The following is a 24,428-nucleotide window of genomic DNA, read 5'->3' as shown; positions in this document are numbered from 1 at the left end:
AATGCTGGGTCAAAGGCGTGCTTTTCTACTTAGCCATGTCTGAATCACAAAGCTGTGTAGGATCTTTGTGCCCATGAAGTTTGACTTCAAGACTTAGAATTGATTCGGATCTTAATCAAGGAAATCTCAAGATATGCCTGATTATTGGTGCTTTTTTGCAATGTTTGAATTTCTTGTTTCCTAATTTTATGAACTTCTATCCAAACTGCAAGGACTGGGGGAAAAAATATTGTCTGTTACCATGTCCTCTCATACTTGTGTGTCTGGAAAGTACTTGTTCCTATCTTCAACTGCCCATTCCATTTCTGAGGTAAAATCAAAAAGGTTTTACTCCAGACATTACCATAAAGGAAAAGAAGAGCTATTGAAATATACTATGGTATACATACATACATACATATATATATATATAATTTTACTCTTTGTGAAAAGGGAGAATCCATTTTGCCTCCAAAACTGCAGGAAGTAGCATTATATTGGTGTAGGAGTAATATTTGAAGTTGGAGAATTAGCTGTATTTTGACATGTCACAAGTCTTTGGGGAAGATTGGCTCTGAGTAGCTAATCTGTTTTAAAAATAGTAAAACCTCACCTATGTTGAAATTGTTTAGAATAATTGCTATTTTGTTAACTTCTGACTGATTTACCTGGTTTATTTGTGGGCTTAATTATTACAATTTCTGAAACAGGTATTCGCTTTTAATAAAAAAAACAACCAGATGAACATTGAATTTCAGATTTAGTTAATCTTTTAGGAACGTATAGAAGAAAAAAATAAGTGCTCCTGTGCCTGTAGAATGTATGAGAAATCCAGACAATAAACAATACTAATGTAGTTTGTAACTGTGTGACTTCCATCATGTCTGGAAGTTTTGGCAAAAATTGGACGTGTAATCTGAACTGATATGCATAAAAAGAAACTAATCAGGATTAAAAATAGACATGTTTAGACTGGCAATATAATTAATTAAAAGAAAAAGTTAAGGGATAAATGAAATCATGCCTTAAACAGATTAAAACATGAGACTCTTCTCCTGTAAAATAATGGCATGGAAACAAATATTTTTCAGAGTTGGAGTGGTTTACATCCAATGTTGCTCATGTAAATTGCACACATTTAAGTTTGAAATCAAATTCTCTGTAAGGTCTTAATTTTTTTTTTATTAGAGGATGGAAGTGGTAATAAGCAAGCTTCGTATAAAGCAAAAATATAATTTTCCTCTGAGTTTAAATCACTTATTCTTTCACTAATTTTTATTTTCATACAGCAGAGAATCAATACATTGTTCTCATTTTTCCAATTAACAGTCATTATAAGTCTGTCTACTTCTGTAAGTAAGAAATAAATTAAAACTTTTTTTAAAAAAATGCTGAGATTAGGGGCTTATGTAGTGAATATAAATTTGGGGCTATTTCGTGTTTGATATGAAGGCTGTTAAACATTATTCCTACATTAAAAAAATCTCTTTTACATTAAAAATATCTCTTCTGGTTTTTTTAAGTGAGTTTTATATTCATTTCCTTGATACACCTTAAAAATTGATAACGTATATAATATAACTATATATATATATTAATATATGTAATATATAGCATGTAAAATAAATGAACACCTAATGCTTTATGATGAAGACTTCAGCAGATTTAGTCCAAAACAGGGGTGTAATTGCTATGCAGACATTTGAATAGGATTAGATAGCAGGTGATAGTGTTCTAATAGTAATGTGCACAAACTCAATTTGGAAATAAGTGTTATATGGTATGTGATCATCCTCTACCTGTAGATGTGATGTCAGAATTGCTTGGTCAAGGTAGGATTTGTGTTGAAATATCACTCTATGTATTACCTCCACTGCCATTTATGTGTGCTCAGAATTCATCAGGCACCTTCCCAATAATTTTTTCTGAAGTTTGCTTCTTGTCTGTAGCTCAAGGGTTGTGAGCATCTCAGATTTGATGCTTAAGATACTCCAATATCACACGGATTATGGCATATCCTGGCCAAATACAGTCTGTTGATAAGTTGGAAAGCACCATCCAAGCTTGCTCTGTTCCCCTGATATTTTAAAAGAGGGTGACAGCGTGTTTTGGCCTCAGACACTCTGGCTTTTTGCAGAAGTTTCTTCATCTTTACTCATTCAATCTGCAGAATATTTCATAGCACAAAAAGCCTTTCCTGAACACAAATGTGGCTCTTGTGGTCCGAACTTTCCCATGGGTCTGTTGCTGATGGCTGGTATTTGGGTTGTTGGTTTGCTGTAATCTTGGAAATGAATGGAGAAGATAAACCTGGTGGCCCATTTTGAGCTAATCATTCGGTGTCTACTACAGAGAGCGGTGTTGCACAGAAGAACATCTTTGCTAGTAGTAATGTAAGAAGCGAGAATTTGCTGGAGTTGTTTCTCCCTTGGGTTGTCTCCCAGGCTGAATGTGTGATGTGACGCAGAGGTTTTACACATGCTGTTTTCAGGAAGGGCTACTGCTAAGACAAGACTAATATTTGTACAGGCAGGACTTGGCAGAGCTGCCTAAGCTATTGTGAACATGCCAGCAGGATGCCTGTATTTTTGTTTGTCAGTTAGTTTTCCTTTTAAATGTTTCCATTACAGTCACAATGTTCTGAAGTGGTGAGAATTTTTAAAGTATTTTGCAGTTTGTACTCCCACTGTTTTCTCTGATTCTCTGAGTTTCTCTGTTTATGTGCTTGAAGGATTTCACATGTGTTTTATTAGTGCTTCACTCCAAAGAATGCAGTCTTGAGGCTTTCACTATTCAGTTTCCAAATGGTTGTTCAACTACAATTTTAATGAAGAGGGGATATGAAAAGTCTGAGGGAAGCAGGGGTGAATTGTCTCTTTTCCTTACTGACGTTTTGAATGTAGAAAAACACTGAGAAGTTCCACTCAGTTTCTGTTGCCTGCCTCCTCCCCTTCCTTCTTGAAGTTCTTGGAGTTTCATTTGTTTTGCCTTTGAGCCACTCAGAATTAGTTACAGGATTTTTCCTTCTCTGGGCAAGCTGTTCCCCAAATTGTGAAGTTGTAAACGAGGTCATGCCAAAGACTGAGGTGAAAAAGAAGTGAATGTTTGGAAGAAAACGAGGATAAGCAGTAACAGCAGATAAAAATGGAGTTGTGACTACTGAATCCTAGTCAAATACTTAGTAAAATGTAAATTTTCTGTGGCAGTTGGCTTGTTTTGCAAAGATGAATGGTATTCATTGATTTTTATACATAGGTGAAGATGAACTTGAAGTCATGCAATAAAATAAATTAGCAGACGACAAGCTAAAGGAAGAAAAATGATCATGAAGTGAGTTACCATCAGTGCAGAGGTTGTTCAAGCAATTCACTGGATTATAGTAATTATTTCAAAGAGAATTCCAGCTTAATGGTGACAGTAGTTGACGGCTAGTTACCATAGCAGAATGGCACTTTAAAAAAATCTCAGATTCTGATGATATGCAATGGAAATGGCTTGATACTGTGTCAGTATAAAAACTGTTTTAAAGCCACTTCTCTTAAGAGAAGTTTTCACCATTGTTTCATGGAATCTGTTTTGCTTTAGCCTACAGATGTGTTTATGTAACAGAACCCTTATATTAGCTTGTAAAACGTTTCATTGTAGTCTTGCATTGTTCACTTCCAGCCCTGGAAGTGTATTTTTGAATGAGCTTATTATTTTACTGGATGCTTCTTCCACCAAGGGCACTGGTGTAAGATAGGTCTGTTGTACAAAATTAAGAGATGTGGTTATTTAATTCAACTCTGTTTTTTTTCTAATACCTCATCTCCATCTCCTCACAAAGTAAATTATCATGTACTGCTTGTGCATTGCCAAGTGTACTTTGTGAGTGTACATGCAAAAGCAAGAGGATCTTGCACAAGGACTTTTAAACAATATTTTATTGCTTGAGACACTATTTGTTTAGACCCTTGGGGACCTTGAATAAACAATAAGGTTTCACTGTAAGGGTGCTAGACAGATGATCTATTTGCATTTTCTTTTATGTTCTTGCAAATGTCTGTAAAACTGTCAGTTTGAAGGAGCCAGTTTATCAGTGAAAGGATAAGGAAGAGATAAGTCAGTTTAGTTCCACATGTTTGAAGTAGCTACTGCACTTACCCACATGTGTGTTGTGGATGAAAATATGCTACTGAAGTATTTTCATCTTTTTCACTAAAAGCAGAAAAAAGTGTAATAAGAAGCTTCCTCTGAGTTAAATAAAGTAAAAAATGTACTTTCACAAAACAAAATCTGCATGCAAAAATCACTATGCCTAATCCCATTGAAAGAACCCTGAAATTCTCAGCTGGGATAAATCTGAGATTCACCCCTTTTAGTGAAATGTATCTGAGTTTGGAATGTGGTTTTAGGTGTTGATAAGCATGAAGAAATTCAGACCAGAAATACCCTTATGTAATCTGAAAAAAGAATATCAGTTTATATAGATGCCTGCCTTATGCTTTGTTAAATTCAAATCATCAGTGCCTTTTTTTATGTTTATTTTTACAAGTTGATATGTACTCAAAATTTCAGTTTTACATTTATACCTCATCTGTTTTGTGCAGATTCTTTTTTATTTCAAGAAGTAAAAATATTCATGTCCTATGTTGTTAGTGAGTTCCTTTACCTCCCACTCAAAGTATTTTTACCAGTTTTGTTGAAAAAATGGAAAACCAAAAAAGCCCCAACCCATCCCAAAAAAATAAGTAAAAAAGCCAAGTTAGCCTAGACTGTTTCTTTATTAGCCTTGTGATGGCTGATATGCCCTCTCATTGTCCTTGCAGATGTTTCCTTTGATTTTATTTTTCCCTAATTTTTCCTTCAGTTATTTTGCTGATGGCCCAAATACTGCACATAATTATTTTCATCTCATTTAATATAAAAACACATGCTGCTGTGCTTCACTGTTAAGTCTTATCCTGCTAAAGTGATCTTTGTTTTAATAGGCTAGGATTTTAGTTTGTGTACTATTGACTATATAACCATACCCAGTGAGTAGTGGGTTACTGGTGACAGATATTAGTTGTGGTAAAAAGCATGTGAGCATTTCTGTATCAAGACATGCTACTTCCACAACCTGTGTGTTAAGAGGACTTCCTTGTTTTGAAGGCTTTGTGTGTCATTTCAGTTTGGTGCTGTGCTGGACTACCCAGATAAGTGTGCAGACTTCCCTTTATGGGCAGTGTGTGCCTGTAAATCCACTTCTGGACACATGGACTTTGGAGTATTTTTAAGTTAGAGGGACTTGTTAAATGAGAATAGGGATGTTGGGCTTCAGGGAGAAAGCTGGGTATTCTACTCAAATTATTTAAATATAAGGTTTCTCATGACAAATGACATAGTAGTTTTAAAGTCTTAATAAAAAAAATAAATTAAAGGAAGTATTTTAGCTGTTAAGTAAATGACAAACCACTGAATCATGTGGCTTTGTTGCCTTATGTGGGCTTTGTTTTTCTGTGCAGGAGGCTGTGTCCTAATTTTCAACACATCATTTGACAGCTTTTCTGTTGGGAATACCCGAATACTTTTTGGTGGTTTGACTGTGGAAAATTAACTGTTAAAAAAAATGGAATTATATCTATGAAAATACTGAGAACATGTACAAAATATTGCTATCACCATTGAAATCTTCAGGAATATATATGTTTGACTAGTCTTTTTTCGATAAATTATTTAAGATACAGTGCCTAGAAGGTTCACATTTCACTTTGCTTTCAGCTAACGCTTTGTTCACCACTTTCTTATTCTTCATTCTGTATGGCCCACTCAGTTTCCTTTTGATTCTATCATACCCATACAGCAGTCAGCATAAGAGCTTCAGGTTGAATTTATGAAAAGAACAAATAAAACACATTCACAAAGATATCTCCTATCTCTGAAGAAAGAAAAACAAATAAGAGCAAAACTTTTCATGGTTATGATAATCTAAATTATTTTATTAGTTTCTATGCAGCCTTTGAAATAAGATTGGAGAAAACCATCTTCTCTGGATAGAAAACCAAAAAAGCCCTCACCCATCAGAAACCCTTGATATTACTTGGAGGAAGCTCTGTGTGCCAGGGTTTTGGAGCAGAATTTTGAAATTTGACAGGAGAAATATTTCACTATCTCAGGGATCTGTCTTTGCCATCTCTTTCCAAATCTATTTCACTTCAGTCAAGTTGAAAATCTTTGAAAAGTTGCAGGTGGCACATTTTGTAGATAGTTTCAAGATCTCAGCAGCTGTTTCCAGACAGGTTGCACTTAAGTGAATTAACAAAGTCCATTGTAGGTGGGACCATCAGGAATTTTTCTATAGTTCTGAGAAGGGTCACGTCTTTGCTAAGATAGATGTGAGAACTAAAATGATTAAAGTCCCTTATTTCAGATTTTTTTTTTCTTTTTTTTTTCCCCTCCCCTCCTTTCCAGCAGCATAAAAATCTGAAACTGGCAAGGTGAGAGGAAAGAGAATAGGACAGGGTCTCGGGGTGGAAAGAGATAGGATTGCAGATGGACTAGGAGCAGTCATGCTCCTGGGAAATGCACAGAAACCTGTCTGCTAAGATTCATTCCTCTCTATGGCTTGGAATGCAGTGTAAGATTTGTGAGTCACCATTCCTATCCTGGCAGAAAATATCTGTGAAGTCTCTGGCTGTCTTGCTTGCCCCCTGTTCATCATTGCTAATACCAATCCATACTGCAGTATGGAGGTTGTATTTCTCTTTATATACTGAACAGCAGAATCTCATATTTACAGATTCCTCCTGTGCTGATGAGAGCCATATAGTGTCAATTTGACATAACACAACTGCTTTTTTTCTGTACGTGTAGGGTACATAAATGACCCAGTCTTCCCTATCAACCTTTGAATAATTGATGTGGCAAAGTTAATAACTCATAAATGAGGTTATATACCACTGCCATCATGCTAATGACACTGGCAGTGCAATGGAAAATTTTATCATAGTTGCCTCTGTCAGTTTCAGTTTTGCAAAATTTTAAGCTTGGCTGTTGAAAATACCCACACATTGTTTTCTGTGTGAATTTAATGCAAATACATGTTTTAATTTTAGACAAAATTTTCTGTGCAAGTTACTTGAAATTAGGTGAACACTTCCACTAACCAAGAGACGGCTTTAAAACATTTCCATTTGGCTTTATATTATTATGAATTAGTATTATTATATATATTAGCATATTATAGTAATATTGAAGGTGTAGGATGTAGTTTGTATTCACTTCTTGAGTGTGTTATTGAATTTGTTCAAAGAGGATCCCGTCTCTTGGCCAGAAGGAATCACTGCTGCCTAGTCTGATTTCCTTCACAAAAGAAACTACAATGCTTCCTTGAATTACTTTCTGTCCATGCTAAAGCAACATTAAGAAAACTTACCATGGCATATCTGGTAAATGTGAATGCAATAGGACTCTTATGGAAGAAAAAAAAAAAATATTTGAAGTACAAAGAGGTGAGAGGATTTCACCTAGTCCTCACACAACACTTGAAAGCCATGGTTTCTCAGAGCTCAGATTCAAGGCTTTAGTTTCTGGTCTGCTTTTCTAAACCCTGGAATGTTTTTTTATTTAATTTGTCTATTATTACTTTCTCTTGTAGGAAGGGGATCATCTAATTCAAAATTGCCATCTGTTCCTGCAGTTTCTTCAGTGCCTGAGGATTCTGTCTCCAATATGAGGTAACTTCTCCAATTGATCTGAACAGCTGTGCTGTGGCTCGTGTTATTGATATTACAATTGATATTCTGATACCATGTAACTTAAGAATGTCCTTTTGCTGATTTTCAATAACTAATGAAAGCTTGGGAAAATATTGAGTGTGGGATAATTAATTCCTTCTTATACATGTATATCACTTAAACATTGTCAAAATCTATATTCCTTTTTACAAAATTTCAGTAACTTCATTCTTTTATTGCTAATCACATGTATCTCTCTACTAGTATTACAGACAGGCTTGAGCATGCTTTGGAAAAAGCTGCCCCACTTCTGAGAGAGATTTTTGTGGATTTTGCTCCCTTTCTTTCTCGGACTCTTTTGGGCAGCCATGGGCAGGAGTTGCTGATAGAAGGTACAAGTAAGTTTCCATTTAAAAAAGGAGGGGTTTTGTGTTCTTTGCTTTACCTTGGAGACTGAAAATTTCTTTATTTAGAAGCTTTCTTCTTGCTTTCCCAAACAGTTCTGTCCACTGGATTTCACTGCCTCATGTTCCTTCTATCTTTACCTCTCTGATTTCACTGCCTCCTCATCTTCGTCAACTCTGCTACCTCTGTGCCCATCTTCCTTTGTTTTCCAACTCTCCTGGCTGTTTGTCCCATAGAAGCTGTGTACAAAATGTGTTTTGTGAGCTTTAAGAGAAATTTTGGTGTCCGGGTCAACACTTTGATACAAAGTAAAGTATATAGCGTAGTGAGTTGGGTACAAAGACTTGACACTTTTACTAGGATGTTGTGATAGAAGGGTTCTTGGGAGCTGTGTCAGTGGAGTTCTGGTCTATCACCACGTGAGTCTGCTTCTGGCTTTTTGGCTTCTCATTGGAAGGGAGTCATACAAGTAAGAGAAATACATTGTCAGTATGGAGGAGAATTCTCTGGCACATCTGAGAAGATAGGGATTCCTGTGCAGAACAGTGATCATGGCTCTTCCTGGTGGAGGATTGGTATGAAACAGTCAATATTGAGAGGATGAAGTTTTCTATCTACTGGGGCGGTTCTCTCTGCTTAAAATGAGGCTCAGTTCTGCAATGGAGGCATTAATATCTTCATTCTTAAAAAAATGTACATATTGGAAGACTGAATTTAGCAATGCAACACCGGTTTTTCAATTTTCTCAAAATTTGGCTATATCATATAAATTGCTTCATCTACTGATTTTTAGAGTGCAATTTTCAGGTTTTGTCCTGTTGAAGAAGTGACAAGAAGAGCTTGTTGCAGCTTCTAGTGATAAGTGCACTCATAATAGAATCCCCTGGTTGCTTAACTTGGGCTGATCACTCACACATGAGCTGTGTTTGAACTAACAGATCTAGTTTCTTCCTAGGGAATTAAAGTTCTTTTAAAAACATTTTTGAAACTACTCATTTCTTGGATTAGGACAGTCATCCTGTTTGTAATGCTGAATATAAGCATTGTAAGAAACACAATTAGAGCATCAAACACTGCTAAGTGTTTCACTAAAGACTGCTGATATCAAAATTGAGACTTCATTGAACTTCACTAATTTAAGTTATTTAGTTTTGTAGTTTAGCTTGCTTACCATTTGAGGTAAAAAGATTTGGAAGAAGTGTATGAATTGTTTTTTGTAAGACTCAAAGATGGGATTCTACTTTCATTTATGCATGTGGGCATCATTTTAGCTGATAAATATTTTTATGGAAGCTCTCTTGTGAACAAATTCATTTCATTCATTTAATAAGAAAAAGCAGAAAAGCAGTTTTTCTCAAAGCTTTGTTTTCTAAGGAACCAAATAATCCCATTTTAATTACATTTTTTTCCTCTGAAGATAAGAGAATCTGGTTCAAAGTATTTTGACTGTAGTATAGTTACATACATGGATAGATGAGTATTTCATAAATTAGATGAGCAAAAAAAAAAGCAGAATAATCACTGTGAGTGTATGAACTGTCTAGACAAAAATAAACACATTAAACCAATTTTTGGTTCTAAACCCCAGTTATAGACCAACCCAAACCAAAAAGAGAATATGAATAATTATACTCAAATTAGTTTGTAAACAACTGAAAATATGGGTTACTGCTTGCACTTCTGCTTAGGTTTAGTGTGGGGTTAAGGGTCAAAGTACTAATAAGAGTGTTTGGGATGTCTGCTGCCATGAAACAAAATGGAAACTTGATTGATAGCTGGGGGCTGAAAGGAGAATGCGCAATGGAGAAAGCAGAGGTCATAAAGCCATTTCCCTTCTCTGCATATATAATGACCCAATCCTTCGAGAAATAGCAAAATGTAGATACAGTGGATTAATATAACATATGTTAACCATGCTTCTGATCATTCTGACATTCAAATGTTTATGAAACTGAGTAGTGGAGGTAAGAATTACTACTAGCTGCTTCTTTTAGATGGAAGGCATGATTTCCCTCTCACACATGTACTTGTATTTTGTGCTGATAAAGTACAAAATTGAACTGGAAGTGACATGAAAGTTTTTGTTTTCTTTTGTTTCTCAAAACACTTCTAATCTATTGCACTTCAAAATAGTTTGTGTTAATAGTTGGTGCCATATAAGCATGCATTTATGTATAATTTTTTTTTTTCCTTTTGTAGGTCTTATGTGCATGAAACCTAGCAGTTCAGTTGTGGAGCTGGTGATGCTCCTTTGCTCTCAGGTGAGGTTTAAGTTACAATGTCTGAAATCAATCTGTTTGAACACAAAGAAAATTACAGATAAAATTTTACTTTAAATTTTACTTTTAATTTAAGTTCATGTGTAATAGGTAAAATGATAATGTGGAAGGCCTTTTGATTAAAAAAATAATTGTAATTGTGTCTATTCAAGCGGTTTTTTGTTACCTTGCTGTTGAGCATTTACATAACCTTGAAGATGGTGTGCCTACGTAATATTATGCTGTCATTTTTGTAAGATGAGATAGGATCAATAAATATTAAAGTTAAAGAAACAGATTGATTCCTGCAGCTTGGTATACTGAATCCTCTGGGATAAATAGAATTTTTCCTTTTGTGTAGAGGTTATGAAATGAGTGATAAATACTTCTGAAACCCTGTCATTCCTAATTGATTTGACAAGTACTAAGGATTTGAGAAAAATTTAAGCAAGCAATCCCGGTTGTCATCAGTCTAGGATATTCTACATTCCTAAAGGCAAAGTGATTTTAGATATGTAAGAACTTGAGAACAGCCTGTTCCTGTGGTTGGAAAAGAGACAGAGCCTAAAGAACTTTCTTAAAATTATGTATGCTGTATTAATTGGATTTTTTGGGGGCTTTATTGCCTTTTTTTTTTTTTTGGTAATTAAATGGAAGACTGTTTTTATTGAGCCTTTCTTTTGGTGCCTTAAAATTATACCTTTCTGGTAGTAAATTCCCCTACTTAAAACTTTAAAATAGCCTTTTTTAATGGGAATGGTATTGGTCTAGAGGTCAAGGGTTCTGACCCATTTCAAAACCTTTGACCTTCATTTACAACCCCTATGGTTTGCTTGCCTGACGAATAAGGATAATGCAAAATTAATGTTTCTTCACATCGATTTATTCGTTTTAGTGCCTATATTGCCAAATTTATTTAGAGTGTGCTGATAGACATTTCATGAATACAAATGAAAGAATCATAGAAGGTGTGAAAAATCGATAGTCTACATTGTCAATAAAGTGCAGTAAGAACAATTACTTCTGGAGATTACACCTAATAGATTTTACAATGAACTAGTGAGGAGTAGTTACATTTTCCAGTGAGGTTATTATTAATGAATGTAACCAGAACTTTGCTCATCTTATTTTCCATCTTCCTAAGGAAATACAGTATCATTTTACCCTGAAAGGAATTTAGTATTCCTTATGGAACTTACAGAATCTAGAGATTGTTATTTTACATAAGGCAGTACTGGTAGTGAACATTGTTCACAACTTCTTGAATATGAAGCTTGCAGCTGATTTAAATTATAAAAGAATCTTTGCTACTGAGAAATCCATATAACAAATTTTACTGTTCATTCAGGAATGTGTTAAAGTAAAAACTAATCCAAGCATTAAATATGTATCTGACAACTTGGTACTACTATTTAGAAAAATTAGTTTTTGGTATCCATGCTGCTTGTATCAATAATTAGTGCTTGACCTTGCCCTTTTTTTTTTTGGGTAAGGTAATCTAATCTTTCTTAAAATCATGTTGTGCTCTGTAGTGTACGTCACTTGTTTGGTTTTGGGAAGTGGAAAGGATAAGGAATAAATGACGTGCTCTAATGCATCTATTTGTCATATGTGTCACAATGCCACTTAATGCTAATCTAATCAAATTGAAGCTACCGTGATTGCTTAGCGGTGCAAGTTGCACAGGCTGAGGTAGTTCTTTGTGGAGTAGTAGAAATAAACCAGTAAGGTCACAAACACCTCAAAGTCTTTTTAAAGTTACATAGCAGCTTGGCAATTTTTGGCAGAATATGAAAAATGATGTGAGAAATGAATCTAAAATTAGCTCCAGATGTATACAGATTGTTCTGGGGTGATAATTACATTTTTCACTTTGAATTTTCCTAATTCAAAGAGGTCAGCATGGCAATCACAGAAGTGATTTATTTTGTTAAGAAGTGAACTGTCTTTTGCTACATGAAAGCTTGAGAGATATGAAATTGAATTTCAAGCTGACATTTTACAGATACTGGGAGGAGATGGGCTTGAGCTTGATTGATTTTTTCTTTTTTTTTCCTTCTTTTTATTTTCTTTTTTCCCTGCAAGATAGGGTGGGAAATGAAGTGATATCCTTTTGCTAAAATTTTAATTAATTTTTAAGAGGAGATGGAGAGGATGCAGTGCCAAAGATCAAAAGATCAGGTCAAAAGCCAGTTTTTAATCACATAAATAATGTGGCATAGTTATGAAGTAAGTATCTGAAAATTTGATTTAAAACTTCACAAATTTGTCAGCCATCGTTTTATGAAATTGAAAGATTGCTCTTATTAATCTTCAGTGTTTTTTATGATAACCTCTTCCTTAAAATTAATTTTAAACATTGTAGATAAGATATAAGTACTTGGATTGTTTTTCTGAAACACCTGACATTTTTCCGATATTCATTTAAATCTGTGGATGAATTATATTTTTCTTCCTCAGAAATGGAAAATGGAAAAATTATATCCTACAATTTTGTCATAAAATCTTGAAAATAAAGCTTTTTAATGGATGAAGTGATTTTAAAAAAAATTCAAGAGGTGCAATTCTCTGAAACTATTTGTGACATCTGGTTAATTTATTTTCTTGTTTAAAATTCATATATTTAGGCATATGGAAAAAAAACCTTATTTAATGTTTTTGTGTTTGCATGTTTATAAATTACTTTCTGCTTAACACAAGACAAAAAGAGAAACAGGTGGTTTGAGACCCAGACAAAAGGCTTTTTCCAAGACAAAAACAGTTGTGTTTTTTGATAGACATGCTACATTTTCAGAGTGTGTGTACTTACATTTCTATAAATCTATCAAAACATAAAAAATCCTTCATTTACTATTACTGCAAAGTGTTCCTGCTTATTTGACATTAATATCATTTTTGAAGGAATCGACGTTGCATTCAAGGCCACTTTATAAAAGCATTGTGTTGCTCATCCTAATTCAGTCTGACACACATTCCAATAACACTACCTCCCTTCCAGGGTTTGAAACTAAATTTATGGCTGAGCATTGTGAAGTGCATCATTTAAAAGTGGTTTCAACCCAAAACATCTAATAAATAAATAATGTGTATGGCTACTCAGTAGCAGACTTTCTAGACTAGAAATCATTCCATCGGATGCTCAACAGTCCACTATCGGAGAGGGCTGTCAGATAAATCTTATAGTAGCTGCATTCATGTCCTGTAAATCACATGTTATTGTCTGAGCCTTCTGCCAGGTCATCTATTCTTTTCCCATTTATCAGAAATGCATACAGTACAGTGAACCTGGAAGCACCATCTCGTCTGGCCTGGCATCCTGTCGGGGCAATTAAACCAGCCGAAAGAGAGAAGTTCTCTTTCTGTTCTCCTGTCTAAATGAATGACATCAGGATGTTGGAGGTGCTCACATGCAGTTGTGAGACAAGACTTCTGCACGGGGAAAGTGATGTCACCCCTGAAGAAAACATTTTCATCTAGAAAGTCTCTCTGTGCCAAAAACTTAGAGGGGCATGGGTGAATTGAGTGCATATCCATAAAGCATAAATGCTACCATGCTTCCTTTCATTTGTCAGATATTTTCTTGAAATGCATGACTGTGTAGGAAAAAACTGTGGTCTTCCCTCCTCTCTCATGAAGAGATAAAAAATATTTATCTCTTGCTTATGTACATGAGCATATTGTAGCTCCAAGGTGAAAAGGTACGAAGTAGGTGGGATAGGTTCCGTACTTCTCCTTGATGCCTTTGTATTTACAAAATTTCTGGCACTGGAAAGATGCTGCTTTTTGTAGTCAATCGTCGAATCATTGGTGGAGTTTGTGTTAGAGGACTAATTAGGTGGTTCTTCTCAGATTCATCGTGTACTTAGGAGTATTTTTCTACTGAATCTAAATGTTCTAGACTACAAAATAAACTTGCACTGACAGATTCAAACACTGTTCAGCTCTTGGATAATTTTCTAAAATTGATGGAATGCCATGCAACCTGTTTAAAAGGTTACAACTGAAAATTAATGAATATTGCAACAACTTGTATGAGCCTTGCACCACCACTGCCCACAGATGCACCCCATTTGCTTGTTGAAGGAATTCTGATTCTTGGTTCCTCCTTCCTCTATCCAGTGTTTTTCAAAAGGACTAAAGCACATTCTTGATAGCTGATGGTGTATGTAAAACCAAGACCAATGTTTCAGTACATTTAATCGCTAGATACTCTATCTTCTGGAAATACTAATATGATATATTGCAATAGAACTACAAAACCATAACTATTAGAGGTATAGTGGACCTTGAAAAAGTATTGCTTCCATGGGGAGATAGAAGGAGGAAACCTAAACCCTAATACTCCAAATAGTTTTTACATGCAGAGATAGCATCTCCTCATATTGCCCAGTGAAATATAATCATGGTTGAACATGTCATGTGCACCTCTTACAGTTTTTTGGAGGTTTATGAATGCATTTAAAAAATACAGCAGAGGCTGATTAGTAGTATTAAGACAGAAAAAAAATTACACTGTGAAAGTTTGTCTTACTGCCTTTATTGGCAAACTTAGAGGTCTTCAGCTTGCTTTCTTTTTTCTTAATCTGTTTTTCTCGTGTTAGTTGTCACTGGTTAAATGGTGAAGTTTTTGGCACTTTATTTATTGGTATATAATATTATATTATAGGTATTTCTTTAGCATGGTATTTCATATTCTACCAAATCCCTTTGCTGGAGGATTCTGGTGCTCATAAAGAAGTCAGTGTGAGTCTCTTGCATGGGCAGCATCTTGGTCTTCTCATCTCTCTTCGATAAGGAATCTTAATTGAGCAATACCAACATATTCCATGTACCCATACAAAGCATTGATGCCATTATTTTCCCTAAGAAAGAGCAACAGGAGTTGGAATTTTTTCAGCAGAAATTTTCCACACCCTCCTTCCTCTTCCCCCCCATTACTTAAGTGTTTGTGGAATGAAGTGGGATCTTCAGGCTTTTTTGAGTATTCTCTGCTCAGAAAAAAAGCTTTGCATCAATGACCCAAATTCACTACCTCAGGAATGGATTTCTGCAGTGTGTTCTAAAATGTGGCAAGTCTTTGAATTGCTTGGAGATTTTAGTTGATGTAGAAGATGGCAGGTTTTCAGTGTTGGTTGAGAGAACACATTATGCTGATGCTCTGGTTCCTAATTTACTTTTAAGTGCAATTTGATGTGATGGATAAGTAGTGATTGCTATGAAGTTTTAGTTGAATTGACTATAGGTTATCTAAAGACCAACGTCACTGTGATACCATGGCAGCTGAACTCAACAGATTCATCAAAACTCTAGCAACAGCCTGGTGTAGATATGAAGAGAATAAATGCTGTTGGAATACTTCTTATGTACCCCAAGTATTAGATGATGACATTTTAATCACAATATGTTCTTCCATCTAATCACTTCGTTATAACAGCTGAAAATAAGTTTAAAAATAATTTGATAATCCTTTAGATATGTGGTCAAAAATATATAAATGTGTTTTGGCATAAAGGGTAGATTTTGTAGGAATTTTGTAAGCTGTCAGAAGATTTTCTATCAACTGCAATACATGCTCTAATTTCCTTTTAAAAGCCATGTAGAAGATATCAGGAATGGAAAGATATTCTTTTTATACAGTATGAACTTCTGCCAGTAGGATCTTTGCTGTATCAAAGATTAATGCAGCTGTACTTGAGTTAAAAAGCTTCAGTGATAGATTGCTTTCATGATAAAATGGTTAGAAACATAACTTTATCAGGCAAATGAAAATGATTTAGATCTTAACACACACAAATCGAAAAAAGAACTTAGCAAAGTCTAAACTGAGAAGTTGAGGGGAAGATTTTGCGTGAATCATGCCTGTAGGTGTTTGCTTTGTGCCTTGTTTTGCTAACTTTCCTTAGTTAGAAATGATGTGCCAGAAACTTTATAGCGCACTTTTGTCTTCTTTATTTATTTACTTATTTTAAATTGTTTTTATTGCTTGTGCTCTTTTGAAGTATTTGAATATTGGAAGTATACTTGCTAGCCTAGCTTTTTGTAGACATGAGGTGGCTGTGGAAGGGAGAATATTCAAGATCATCTTACTCTGGTATGGATTATTTAGATTCTTAAGCTGCTCAGATCTGCCTTCATGCCAAGTGGATCCAGGCACATTAATAAAACTGCATAAATCCTAACGTTTGAAAGCATGGGATTGCCAAGCATGTTGTTAATTGTTATGCAAGTAGCAGTAGGGATGTTTCTAGTGTAATTTAGTAACAAATATTACATGGTCCTTGTAACCAGAAAACAAAAAGGAAGATCTTCATTTTAATCTTTTTTAGGATACTACTGAATGGAAAGTAATTGGGAAATGTCGAGCTTTACGCATAGTGCTACTTCTGATATTTTCAGTAAAAAGATTTTACATTATAAACTGTTTTCTCCTCAAAATTTCTTTTTCCCGTGCAATGTATGTTTTAATCAACAGTGGTTTAGTTTTGCGGGGTGGAGACTGTGGTCAGAGCCAGGGAGAGGGAAATGTAGATCCCACAGTAGCCAGGGGCCATGCTAAGTATTCTCCTGGGTCAGAAGAGATTTAAGTTCAATTAACATTCAGATAACAATTATTATCAGCAAGTAAAATAATCTGTCTGAAAAGTTTCAACATATCCTCACAGAGCAGCTAATAGTCAGCTTAAGGGCATTCAGCATTCCTGTAGAAGATTCCAGTTCCGAATGAAATTAATCTGTCTCAATTTGTAAAAGCAACATTGTGATTCATCTGTTTGTCCTGAGTTGCCATTTCCTTTTTTTTTTTGTATTTGCACAGTGAGCAGTTTGGCTAGTGGTCAGTAGGACTGACTTCGGAGAATGTGAATAAAAGTCCTGGAAGGTGTGGGTGGGCACTGGCTGTGGAATCCAGACTCCTTAATATGGTCTTCTGGTGATTGGATTTTAGCTACTGTCTTGTCAATGAGTTTCCTGTTAACAAAACAGGTTATGCTACCAAATCTGTTCTCTAGAACACCTGGGTTCTCCCTTACGCTGATGTATCTGGGGGTTTATGCATAGTGTAACTTCTTCCTGAGTGGGGGTTTTTCTTCCATCTCTGAAATCTGTAGATTTCAGTTTGGGTGCTGAAAACATCTATTGACAACTTTCATGCTTGGTATTTGTCACTGAGTAGAGAACTCAAAATAATTGCAAATGGATTACATGTGCTGTGAATATTTTGCTGTGTGCTTCATTGAACTATGTTATACACTTGAAGTGTCTGAAACTGAAGATCAGATTGGTAGATAACTGTCTGAAGTGCAAATCTGATAAGATTGAACTAAATGGAAACAGCTGGGAAAACCTTTCCTTTGAATTGGAGTATGTGGAAATTACATTTAAATTAGCTGCATATATATTTTTTTTCTTTGACTTAAGCAGTATGTAGATTTTGTCTCTCCAGAACCAGATTATTGTAACATATTCTGCATGAAACCCCAGGATAATGTAATACCTGTTTATTATAACTTCATCCCTGCTCTGATTTACTGTTGCTTTCTAAATTGTTTGAGTGTTTAATTACCTGTAATTGCCTGATGAGTTCCATGGAATTGCTTCTAGAGCACCCTAGCACGTTTTAGTAGGAATTTCTTTCAAACTCCTTAAAATTGCTAAAGTTCACTTTTCACTACACTTAAGATATGCTTGAAATCTGTCTTTTCTCCTAGGTGTAGTTGGTGGCTTCAGGAATATTATGCTTTTAGTATGGCTTATTAATAGGCCATTTAAAATGCCTATGTCCATCACTGGCTAAATTTTAAAAACAAATTAATAATTGTGTTAGACTCACACAAGAAAAAATATGCCATGAAGTGGATGAATATGTATTGACAGTTTGCTTAGTATCAGAAATCAAGGAAGTTTATAACTTTACTTTTGCCTTAAGAATGAAAATAGTTTGGAATGCATTGACCATTATTAGCCAATACTGCACAAATAATAAGTCACCTCTTCTTAACTTAGTGATGCAGTAAGCACTTGGTAATTGTATCCTGGCAGGTGGTGGTCTCAGTGGTTAAAATGTGTTTGCTTTGTATCCTTATATCTTTCCGTAATACTTAGTCTAGGAGGATGTTTTAAGGGTGTATTCGTTCTCCACTTTGGGGATAAGATATACAGTGTGGGATTTTAAGATGAGCAAAAACTAGCACTTTTTAGTTTATGCTACACATCTGCTTTCTGGGAAGAAATTGTGAGCTTTGTGGTTTTCAAATAGGAAAAGAAGTCAAGATGGGTTCTATGTATTAGACTATAGGTATAGTAAAGCTGTGACATTTTTGTTTGGAGTGATGTGAAGTATTGTTTCTTGGGATAATCCAACTGGAGGATTCAACATGTCTTGCAGGCTTTTGGTAGAGAAATGGATAAAGCATAGGGTTATGAACCACAAAACCATTCCTTGAAATAGTTTGCCACACTGGAGTGAAGAGAGATGAACTTTGCTAAGTTGTTCTTACTAAAACAGAAATCTGTGGCAAAAGTGAGGATTTTTCCTCCCTGATTTTGTTTTTTTAAAGTACAATCTTTAGTGATTCTATAGACTTCTCATATATTGTAAGTTCATTAGAAAAATTATCTCACAAGTTAAAAATTATTTGCAGTTGGTCAAAAATTCAGGACATAATGTTGGGTGAGTTTAATGGAAAACACCTTCTACGGCTCAAACTATTAGCCCTTAAAGCTGTGTTGCTGAGAGTTTGATTAACGTATACATTTTTATGTCTAGGGATGAGAGTGGATTGTCTAATGTAAATGTGAATCTTGGCAGTGGGATAGGGGAAGACAGAGAGAGGACAACTTCATTTCCATTAATGTACAGTGCTGCAGATGTTCAAAACTTAGGGAACATAATTTAGCTACAGAAGCAAGACTTTTCTGAAGAAAAAAGGCATCCTGTTGCTTCACCAGCACACTAGGACTTAAAAAAACACCACCATTTAAGGTGAGTTTTGTGCAGCAAGAGCACACCCTGTGGCTTGGCAGTCTAGTCAGAAGGATGATACCATGCTGACTTTATAACTAGATCTTTGAACAATATTCTCATGGGTGGTAAATGCAAAACAAAGTAATATCAACTGGCACTTAATTCTGTGAGCTCCCTGCTGGTGGGGCTCTGCACTGAAATGGAACTCTTCCTGACAGGAAGTCAGCTGCGAAGTGTGGAGACCTCTGAAAATAAAGTGTGCTTTAATTTGACACCCTGCTGTTTTACAGCCAGTCTGTTTAATTTGAGACTATGGAAAGAGGGTTAGTGCAGGGGAGGGGTATGAGATTATAGAAAGTTCAGTGAGCAGCAATGCTTGTTGCTGATTTAATACTAATTACAAATAATGGGACTTCTTTGTTTGTGTTAATAAACCAAATAACTTGTCTCTGTTTCCAAGCAGAACTGCTTGGGGAACTCAGGATTTGGGGAGCTGTGCTATTCACTGGAAGTTCTACCTGGACAAACTTTGTGTAGTGGTGCTGTTCAGTTTCCTTTCTAAATGCAGTCTTATTTATGTGCATCTATGCTTTTTGCCTATTTCTGCAGCTAGGGAAACATTTGTCTCATCAAGGATTATTGGCAATGTACTGTTTTTTCCATGAGTATTTTGTGATACCTTAAGTGATAAAAATTCATAATTCAGATTATGCAGCAGTATGATATTGAGGTCTGTTAGGTGTTAGATCATAGTTCAGAGTCAATTTTGATTTAGAACAAACAGCTGGATTTTCTAGTGCTCTTTGAATAGTTCTGCAGACGTTTATTTCTATGTGAAACCAAAATGGATGTATTTATCTTTTGGTAAATCTACTTGGTGACTGTAGGTGAGGATTTGCAGTGAAAGAAGCAGAAAATTATTTATCATATTTATTGTAGTGACAGATGATCATAGAGATCTTTGCAATGTGTTATATATATTTATTATATTTTAGTGTAAATAAAGACAATAGATATAGGATAAGGAAGAGAACAGAGTATGCAAGTGGAGTGTAATGGGAGAGATATTAGCTTCTTTGCTTTTTTTTTTAAAAAATTTGATTTAGCTTCATTTTCTCCAAATCTTTTAAGAAAAAATGTGCATTAGGATAGGATTGCCTAAGGGAATATCAGGGGACAGGTTCGGTCATCCTGTGTTAGGAGTGAAGAGGTGGCATTGGTTTGCAGACTTGAGTTACACTCCCTCAAAGGTACAATGGTAGCAAGAATCTTGTCTATCATGTGCATGCATTCATTATGAGTTTAAATAGAAACCAAGCTACATTTGGGGTGATACCAAAATAATGAACTCATAGAAGTTTGGGTTGGAAGGGTCCTTAAAGATCATTTAGTTCTAAATCCCCTGCTGTATAAAGGGACTTATGGTTCTAAAACCAGTGTTGTTATTTCTTTATTAGTTAAATTTATTTATTTGAAGCTAAGAATATTGAGCGGGAAGGTTGCTGCTATTTGATGGTGATGAATGTTGCTATCAATGGGACCAGACCAACGCTACTGGTGCTGCCGTGCAGCACTGAGTTTGCTGTGATTTTCTTATTTTTGTAATTTGTAGTCTATCTTGAAAGGCATTTTCCTTCCTGTTCAGTGGTTTCACAAAATCTCAAATTACAATTACAGTTAAACAAAAAAGCACTGAAATCAAGGGTCAGTTGTGTTATGCTCCTGCTTTTCCTCACTTTGTTTGCCTTTGTTCATGAAAACGATGCTGGCACTGCAACTTAATTATTTGGATCTTTTCCCTTTGTTCATCTTATGTTGTCACTTTTCCTCATGTATGTTTTTCTGACTCATCTCCTTTGACTTAAGAGTTTTGTGCTTCCCATTGCTGCTTATTTACAGAAATGCTTGGTACTTTGATTTCTCAATTAATTTTTAAGGTTCCTGTTCATATTCTTTCTGAAGCTAGTCTTTCATCTTGGCATTGAAAATAGCCGACGGTTAAAGAACCTGGAGAGGAAACTGCAGTGGAGAAGGTTTGCTGCTAGATGAACTCAAACCTGACCCCTAATTTTGTTTCATGAGGCGTCATGGCAACAGCCTGCTAGTGGGAGAGAGAAAGGGAGAAGCTGCCCGGGTAAATTGCTTCCTGCATCAGAAACTGGGGACCTGAAAGCAGCGAACCACTCATTCAGTTTTTTCCCCAGTTTTTCATACTTCTTTGAAACTAGATACAAAAATGAAGTTGATGCATTTTAATCGGAGAGATATGCAGCTTTTATGCTGAGAAAATTATTACTGATATAATTTTATTTATGCAGACAGTGATATTTTTATAATTTTGTATGAATTTTGGATTGTTAAAGTTTTCTTTTATTGCTGTTTTAAGAATATTTGGTGTTACCATAAATTATGGCAAATGCAACCTATCTCAAAATTTTTTTGTGTGCAATTGTTAAAGACTATATGCTGTGCATTTTACATAGTTTATCTTTCATAACAATGTACTTTTTTAGGATAGATTTATGTCCTTTGTAGAGAAGGCTACAGTTGTCACTTTGAGAGTAACCTCATAGTACAAAAGGCATTATCTGACAAGCTGACAGTTTTTTTTTTGTGGTATTTTACTGAAGAATCTAGTACTTAAGTATGTAACTCCAGCTCTACGTGTGTATAATTTATTTTCAGAATCTATAAAAGCTTACTGTGACTTGAACTCTAACTTTTAAGTATTGAAATTAAACTCTCATTATAGTTTTAGGCATTTACCACCAACAACATATACTAGTTTATAGGAGGCTCTGTTTACATGGAATAACCCACATGGTTAAACAGCAGGGGAGTCTTCTGCTTTTAGTTAAAAGCCCGCTGTTTCTGTATGGCTTATTTACTACTTCTTTAATTCTTAATGTAGTGTGCTGTGGAATTGAGCATGCAAAAGCCAGCAAAGAGTTCTGTTTTTTGCGTCTAAGGTTATTACTTGCTGTACAATAATAAAGGCACTATTTTATTGGGTTAGTTGTAATTAACTTCAGCACTAGGCATTGATATAAATCATTCCTAATCTGTTTTCTTTATGTTTTCATTCTTCTAAACTGGTTTAACATAGCTTCTTTCTGTCATCCTTTTACATGAGGACTAGGGTTGTAATTGCTTTTTTGAATTAGGCTGTCGGAAACTAATGTGTGTGTTGGTCCAAGAATTGATTAAGGAACACTAATGAATTTCATATAGCACTTTTAAAATATTTGTAATAAATACTCTATGGCGGTGATCTGTTATAACATTAGAACTCAATACTGTGTTGTCATGCTGTGCAGCTGGGAAAATATTTCGGTATGAGAAACTTTGATTTGGTTTCATAGTTAAAATAGTAAAGAATTTTGTGGCTATGAATTTTAAAAAAAAATCATGTTCCAACTTTTCCCCAGAGTATATTTTATGAAAGTAGCTATCATTATTATAATCTTTGTTTCAGTGTTTAATACAACAGAGGAAAAACACTGAAACAGTGTTAATTTTCATTTTTCTGCTTCAATTTAATATTTGATACCACGTGAGTCCTGTGCCATTTTGATGGATTTATCAATACACAAGTACTGTGGCATGTTTTGTTGTTCCTCAGTAGCTCAGATTTGAAACGGATTTTGTTTGTTCTTTTCAGTCACCTTTGCAATGCTGAATGTGTTTGTATCTTGAATTCCTTCTGTTGTTTAGGGGTAGATAATCATACATGCACAATCTCAGCTCACCTTTATGTATGCTTCATTAGTTTGATATGAGTGTGTTTGGGATATTATCTCACATTAGTGGGCGTGGTGTTATGCCTTCAGTTAAGAAGCTCCCTCATCTAGTTAATTTTTACACAACTTTCTCCTAGAAGACTCATTAAAATTTTCAATACAAAGACTTCAGTTGTGTACTGTCAACTGGCAGATTTTTTGACAAAAAGCAATGTCTTTTTTAATGGAATGCCAGCAGTAAATATTTTTTATTATAACTGGGTGTGCTTGATAGTTTTAAAAGTCTTATAAAAATAATTAGCTCTTTTATATAGTTCTAATGGCAGTCTTGCAAGTTTCCCCTGGAGCAGTCTCTAATGAACAGGCCTTGATTTTTCCAGTTGGGCTTTCAGATTCCCAGAGGACTTGACTTCAGACCTTGAAGGGCAGCAGCTGCCATTTGTCTTGAGCCTGGAGTTGCCAAACAGACAGACCACGTACTAATAGGACACATTTGTACAGCCCGGGTACGTGGGACCCCGATAGAGCCCTAATGACGATCATCTGTTGAGAGCTTGTAGCTGGCCAGGGTTAGAGGAACTTTTACCACCCTTATTGAAATCAAACCCTCTCTATTGATTAGTGAGGTAGCTTGGCTTGTTACATAGATGCCATGTTAAAACTTTCATAGAGAAACCTTTGTTTAAATTTCAGTAAATCCAAGCTTGCTCATATAAGGCTTTCCCAATAAGGCTTTTTGGGTGACAAGAGGGTCTGAATTTTAAGGATAGTATTAAATATTTTTCCAAGTTTTCACTTTGTTTCAGGCTTCAGCAATAGTGGTGATGTTCTGTAGAGAAAGGGCCATGAAAATATTTATTGAATTTTTTTTTTTTCTTGGCCAGTTTCTGATAGTTCTTTCATTATTTGTTTATGTTTTTTTAATTTTATTTGAGCGTACAGGTATATCTGTATATATGCTGGATAACTATCTCAAATGTGTTCTCATATTTATTTTTGTATTAATTTGTGTCACATCTTTGCATAATGTTTCTCTTTTGTAAGTACTTGGCATATACTAATTTCAGTATTAAATTGCTGCATGGTTTGTAGATATGATTTCCCATAACTCGATGTTGCTTTTATTTTTTTTTCAATGGAGTTTCATAGATTAAAATAACTGAAGCATGCTTCAGACTTTAAAAGTAATTTATGTTTGCAGAGATTCTGCTTAACATGCAGTCTAACTTTTTTTAATTATGAAGAACCCAGCTGAGATATAATCTACTTTTCACTATATGTTCTTTATTGCTGAGTTCATTCAAGCCTGTAGTGGATGTGGTGCTGAGAGAGTGCTGACACCAAGTGCAAACACTGCTGAAAAGTTCTTGATAGTTTACTTTAGGCA

General features: G+C 35.1%; 1 protein-coding gene across 5 annotated transcripts in view; it reads left to right on the top strand.

Annotated features, from left to right (window-relative positions):
- The window catches only part of LRBA (LPS responsive beige-like anchor protein), a 367,479-nt gene that overhangs the window by 88,048 nt on the left and 255,003 nt on the right, over nucleotides 1-24,428 (top strand). For 3 of the 5 annotated variants that reach the window (XM_086889594.1, XM_086889592.1, XM_086889596.1), the window contains 3 exons: nucleotides 7,598-7,676; nucleotides 7,941-8,074; nucleotides 10,281-10,342. In XM_086889594.1, coding sequence (XP_086745720.1) covers nucleotides 7,598-7,676; nucleotides 7,941-8,074; nucleotides 10,281-10,342 — 275 coding nt within the window. The remainder of the gene's footprint in view (nucleotides 1-7,597; nucleotides 7,677-7,940; nucleotides 8,075-10,280; nucleotides 10,343-24,428) is intronic. The other 2 variants (XM_086889595.1, XM_086889593.1) reach the window with 1 other exon arrangement.

Source organism: Cyanistes caeruleus, chromosome 5 (assembly GCF_971803275.1).
Source record: "Cyanistes caeruleus chromosome 5, bCyaCae1.hap1.1, whole genome shotgun sequence".
Taxonomy (NCBI): Eukaryota; Metazoa; Chordata; class Aves; order Passeriformes; family Paridae; genus Cyanistes; species Cyanistes caeruleus.
Note: the sequence above shows the minus strand (reverse complement) of the source record. Positions and strands in the feature narration are given on the sequence as shown.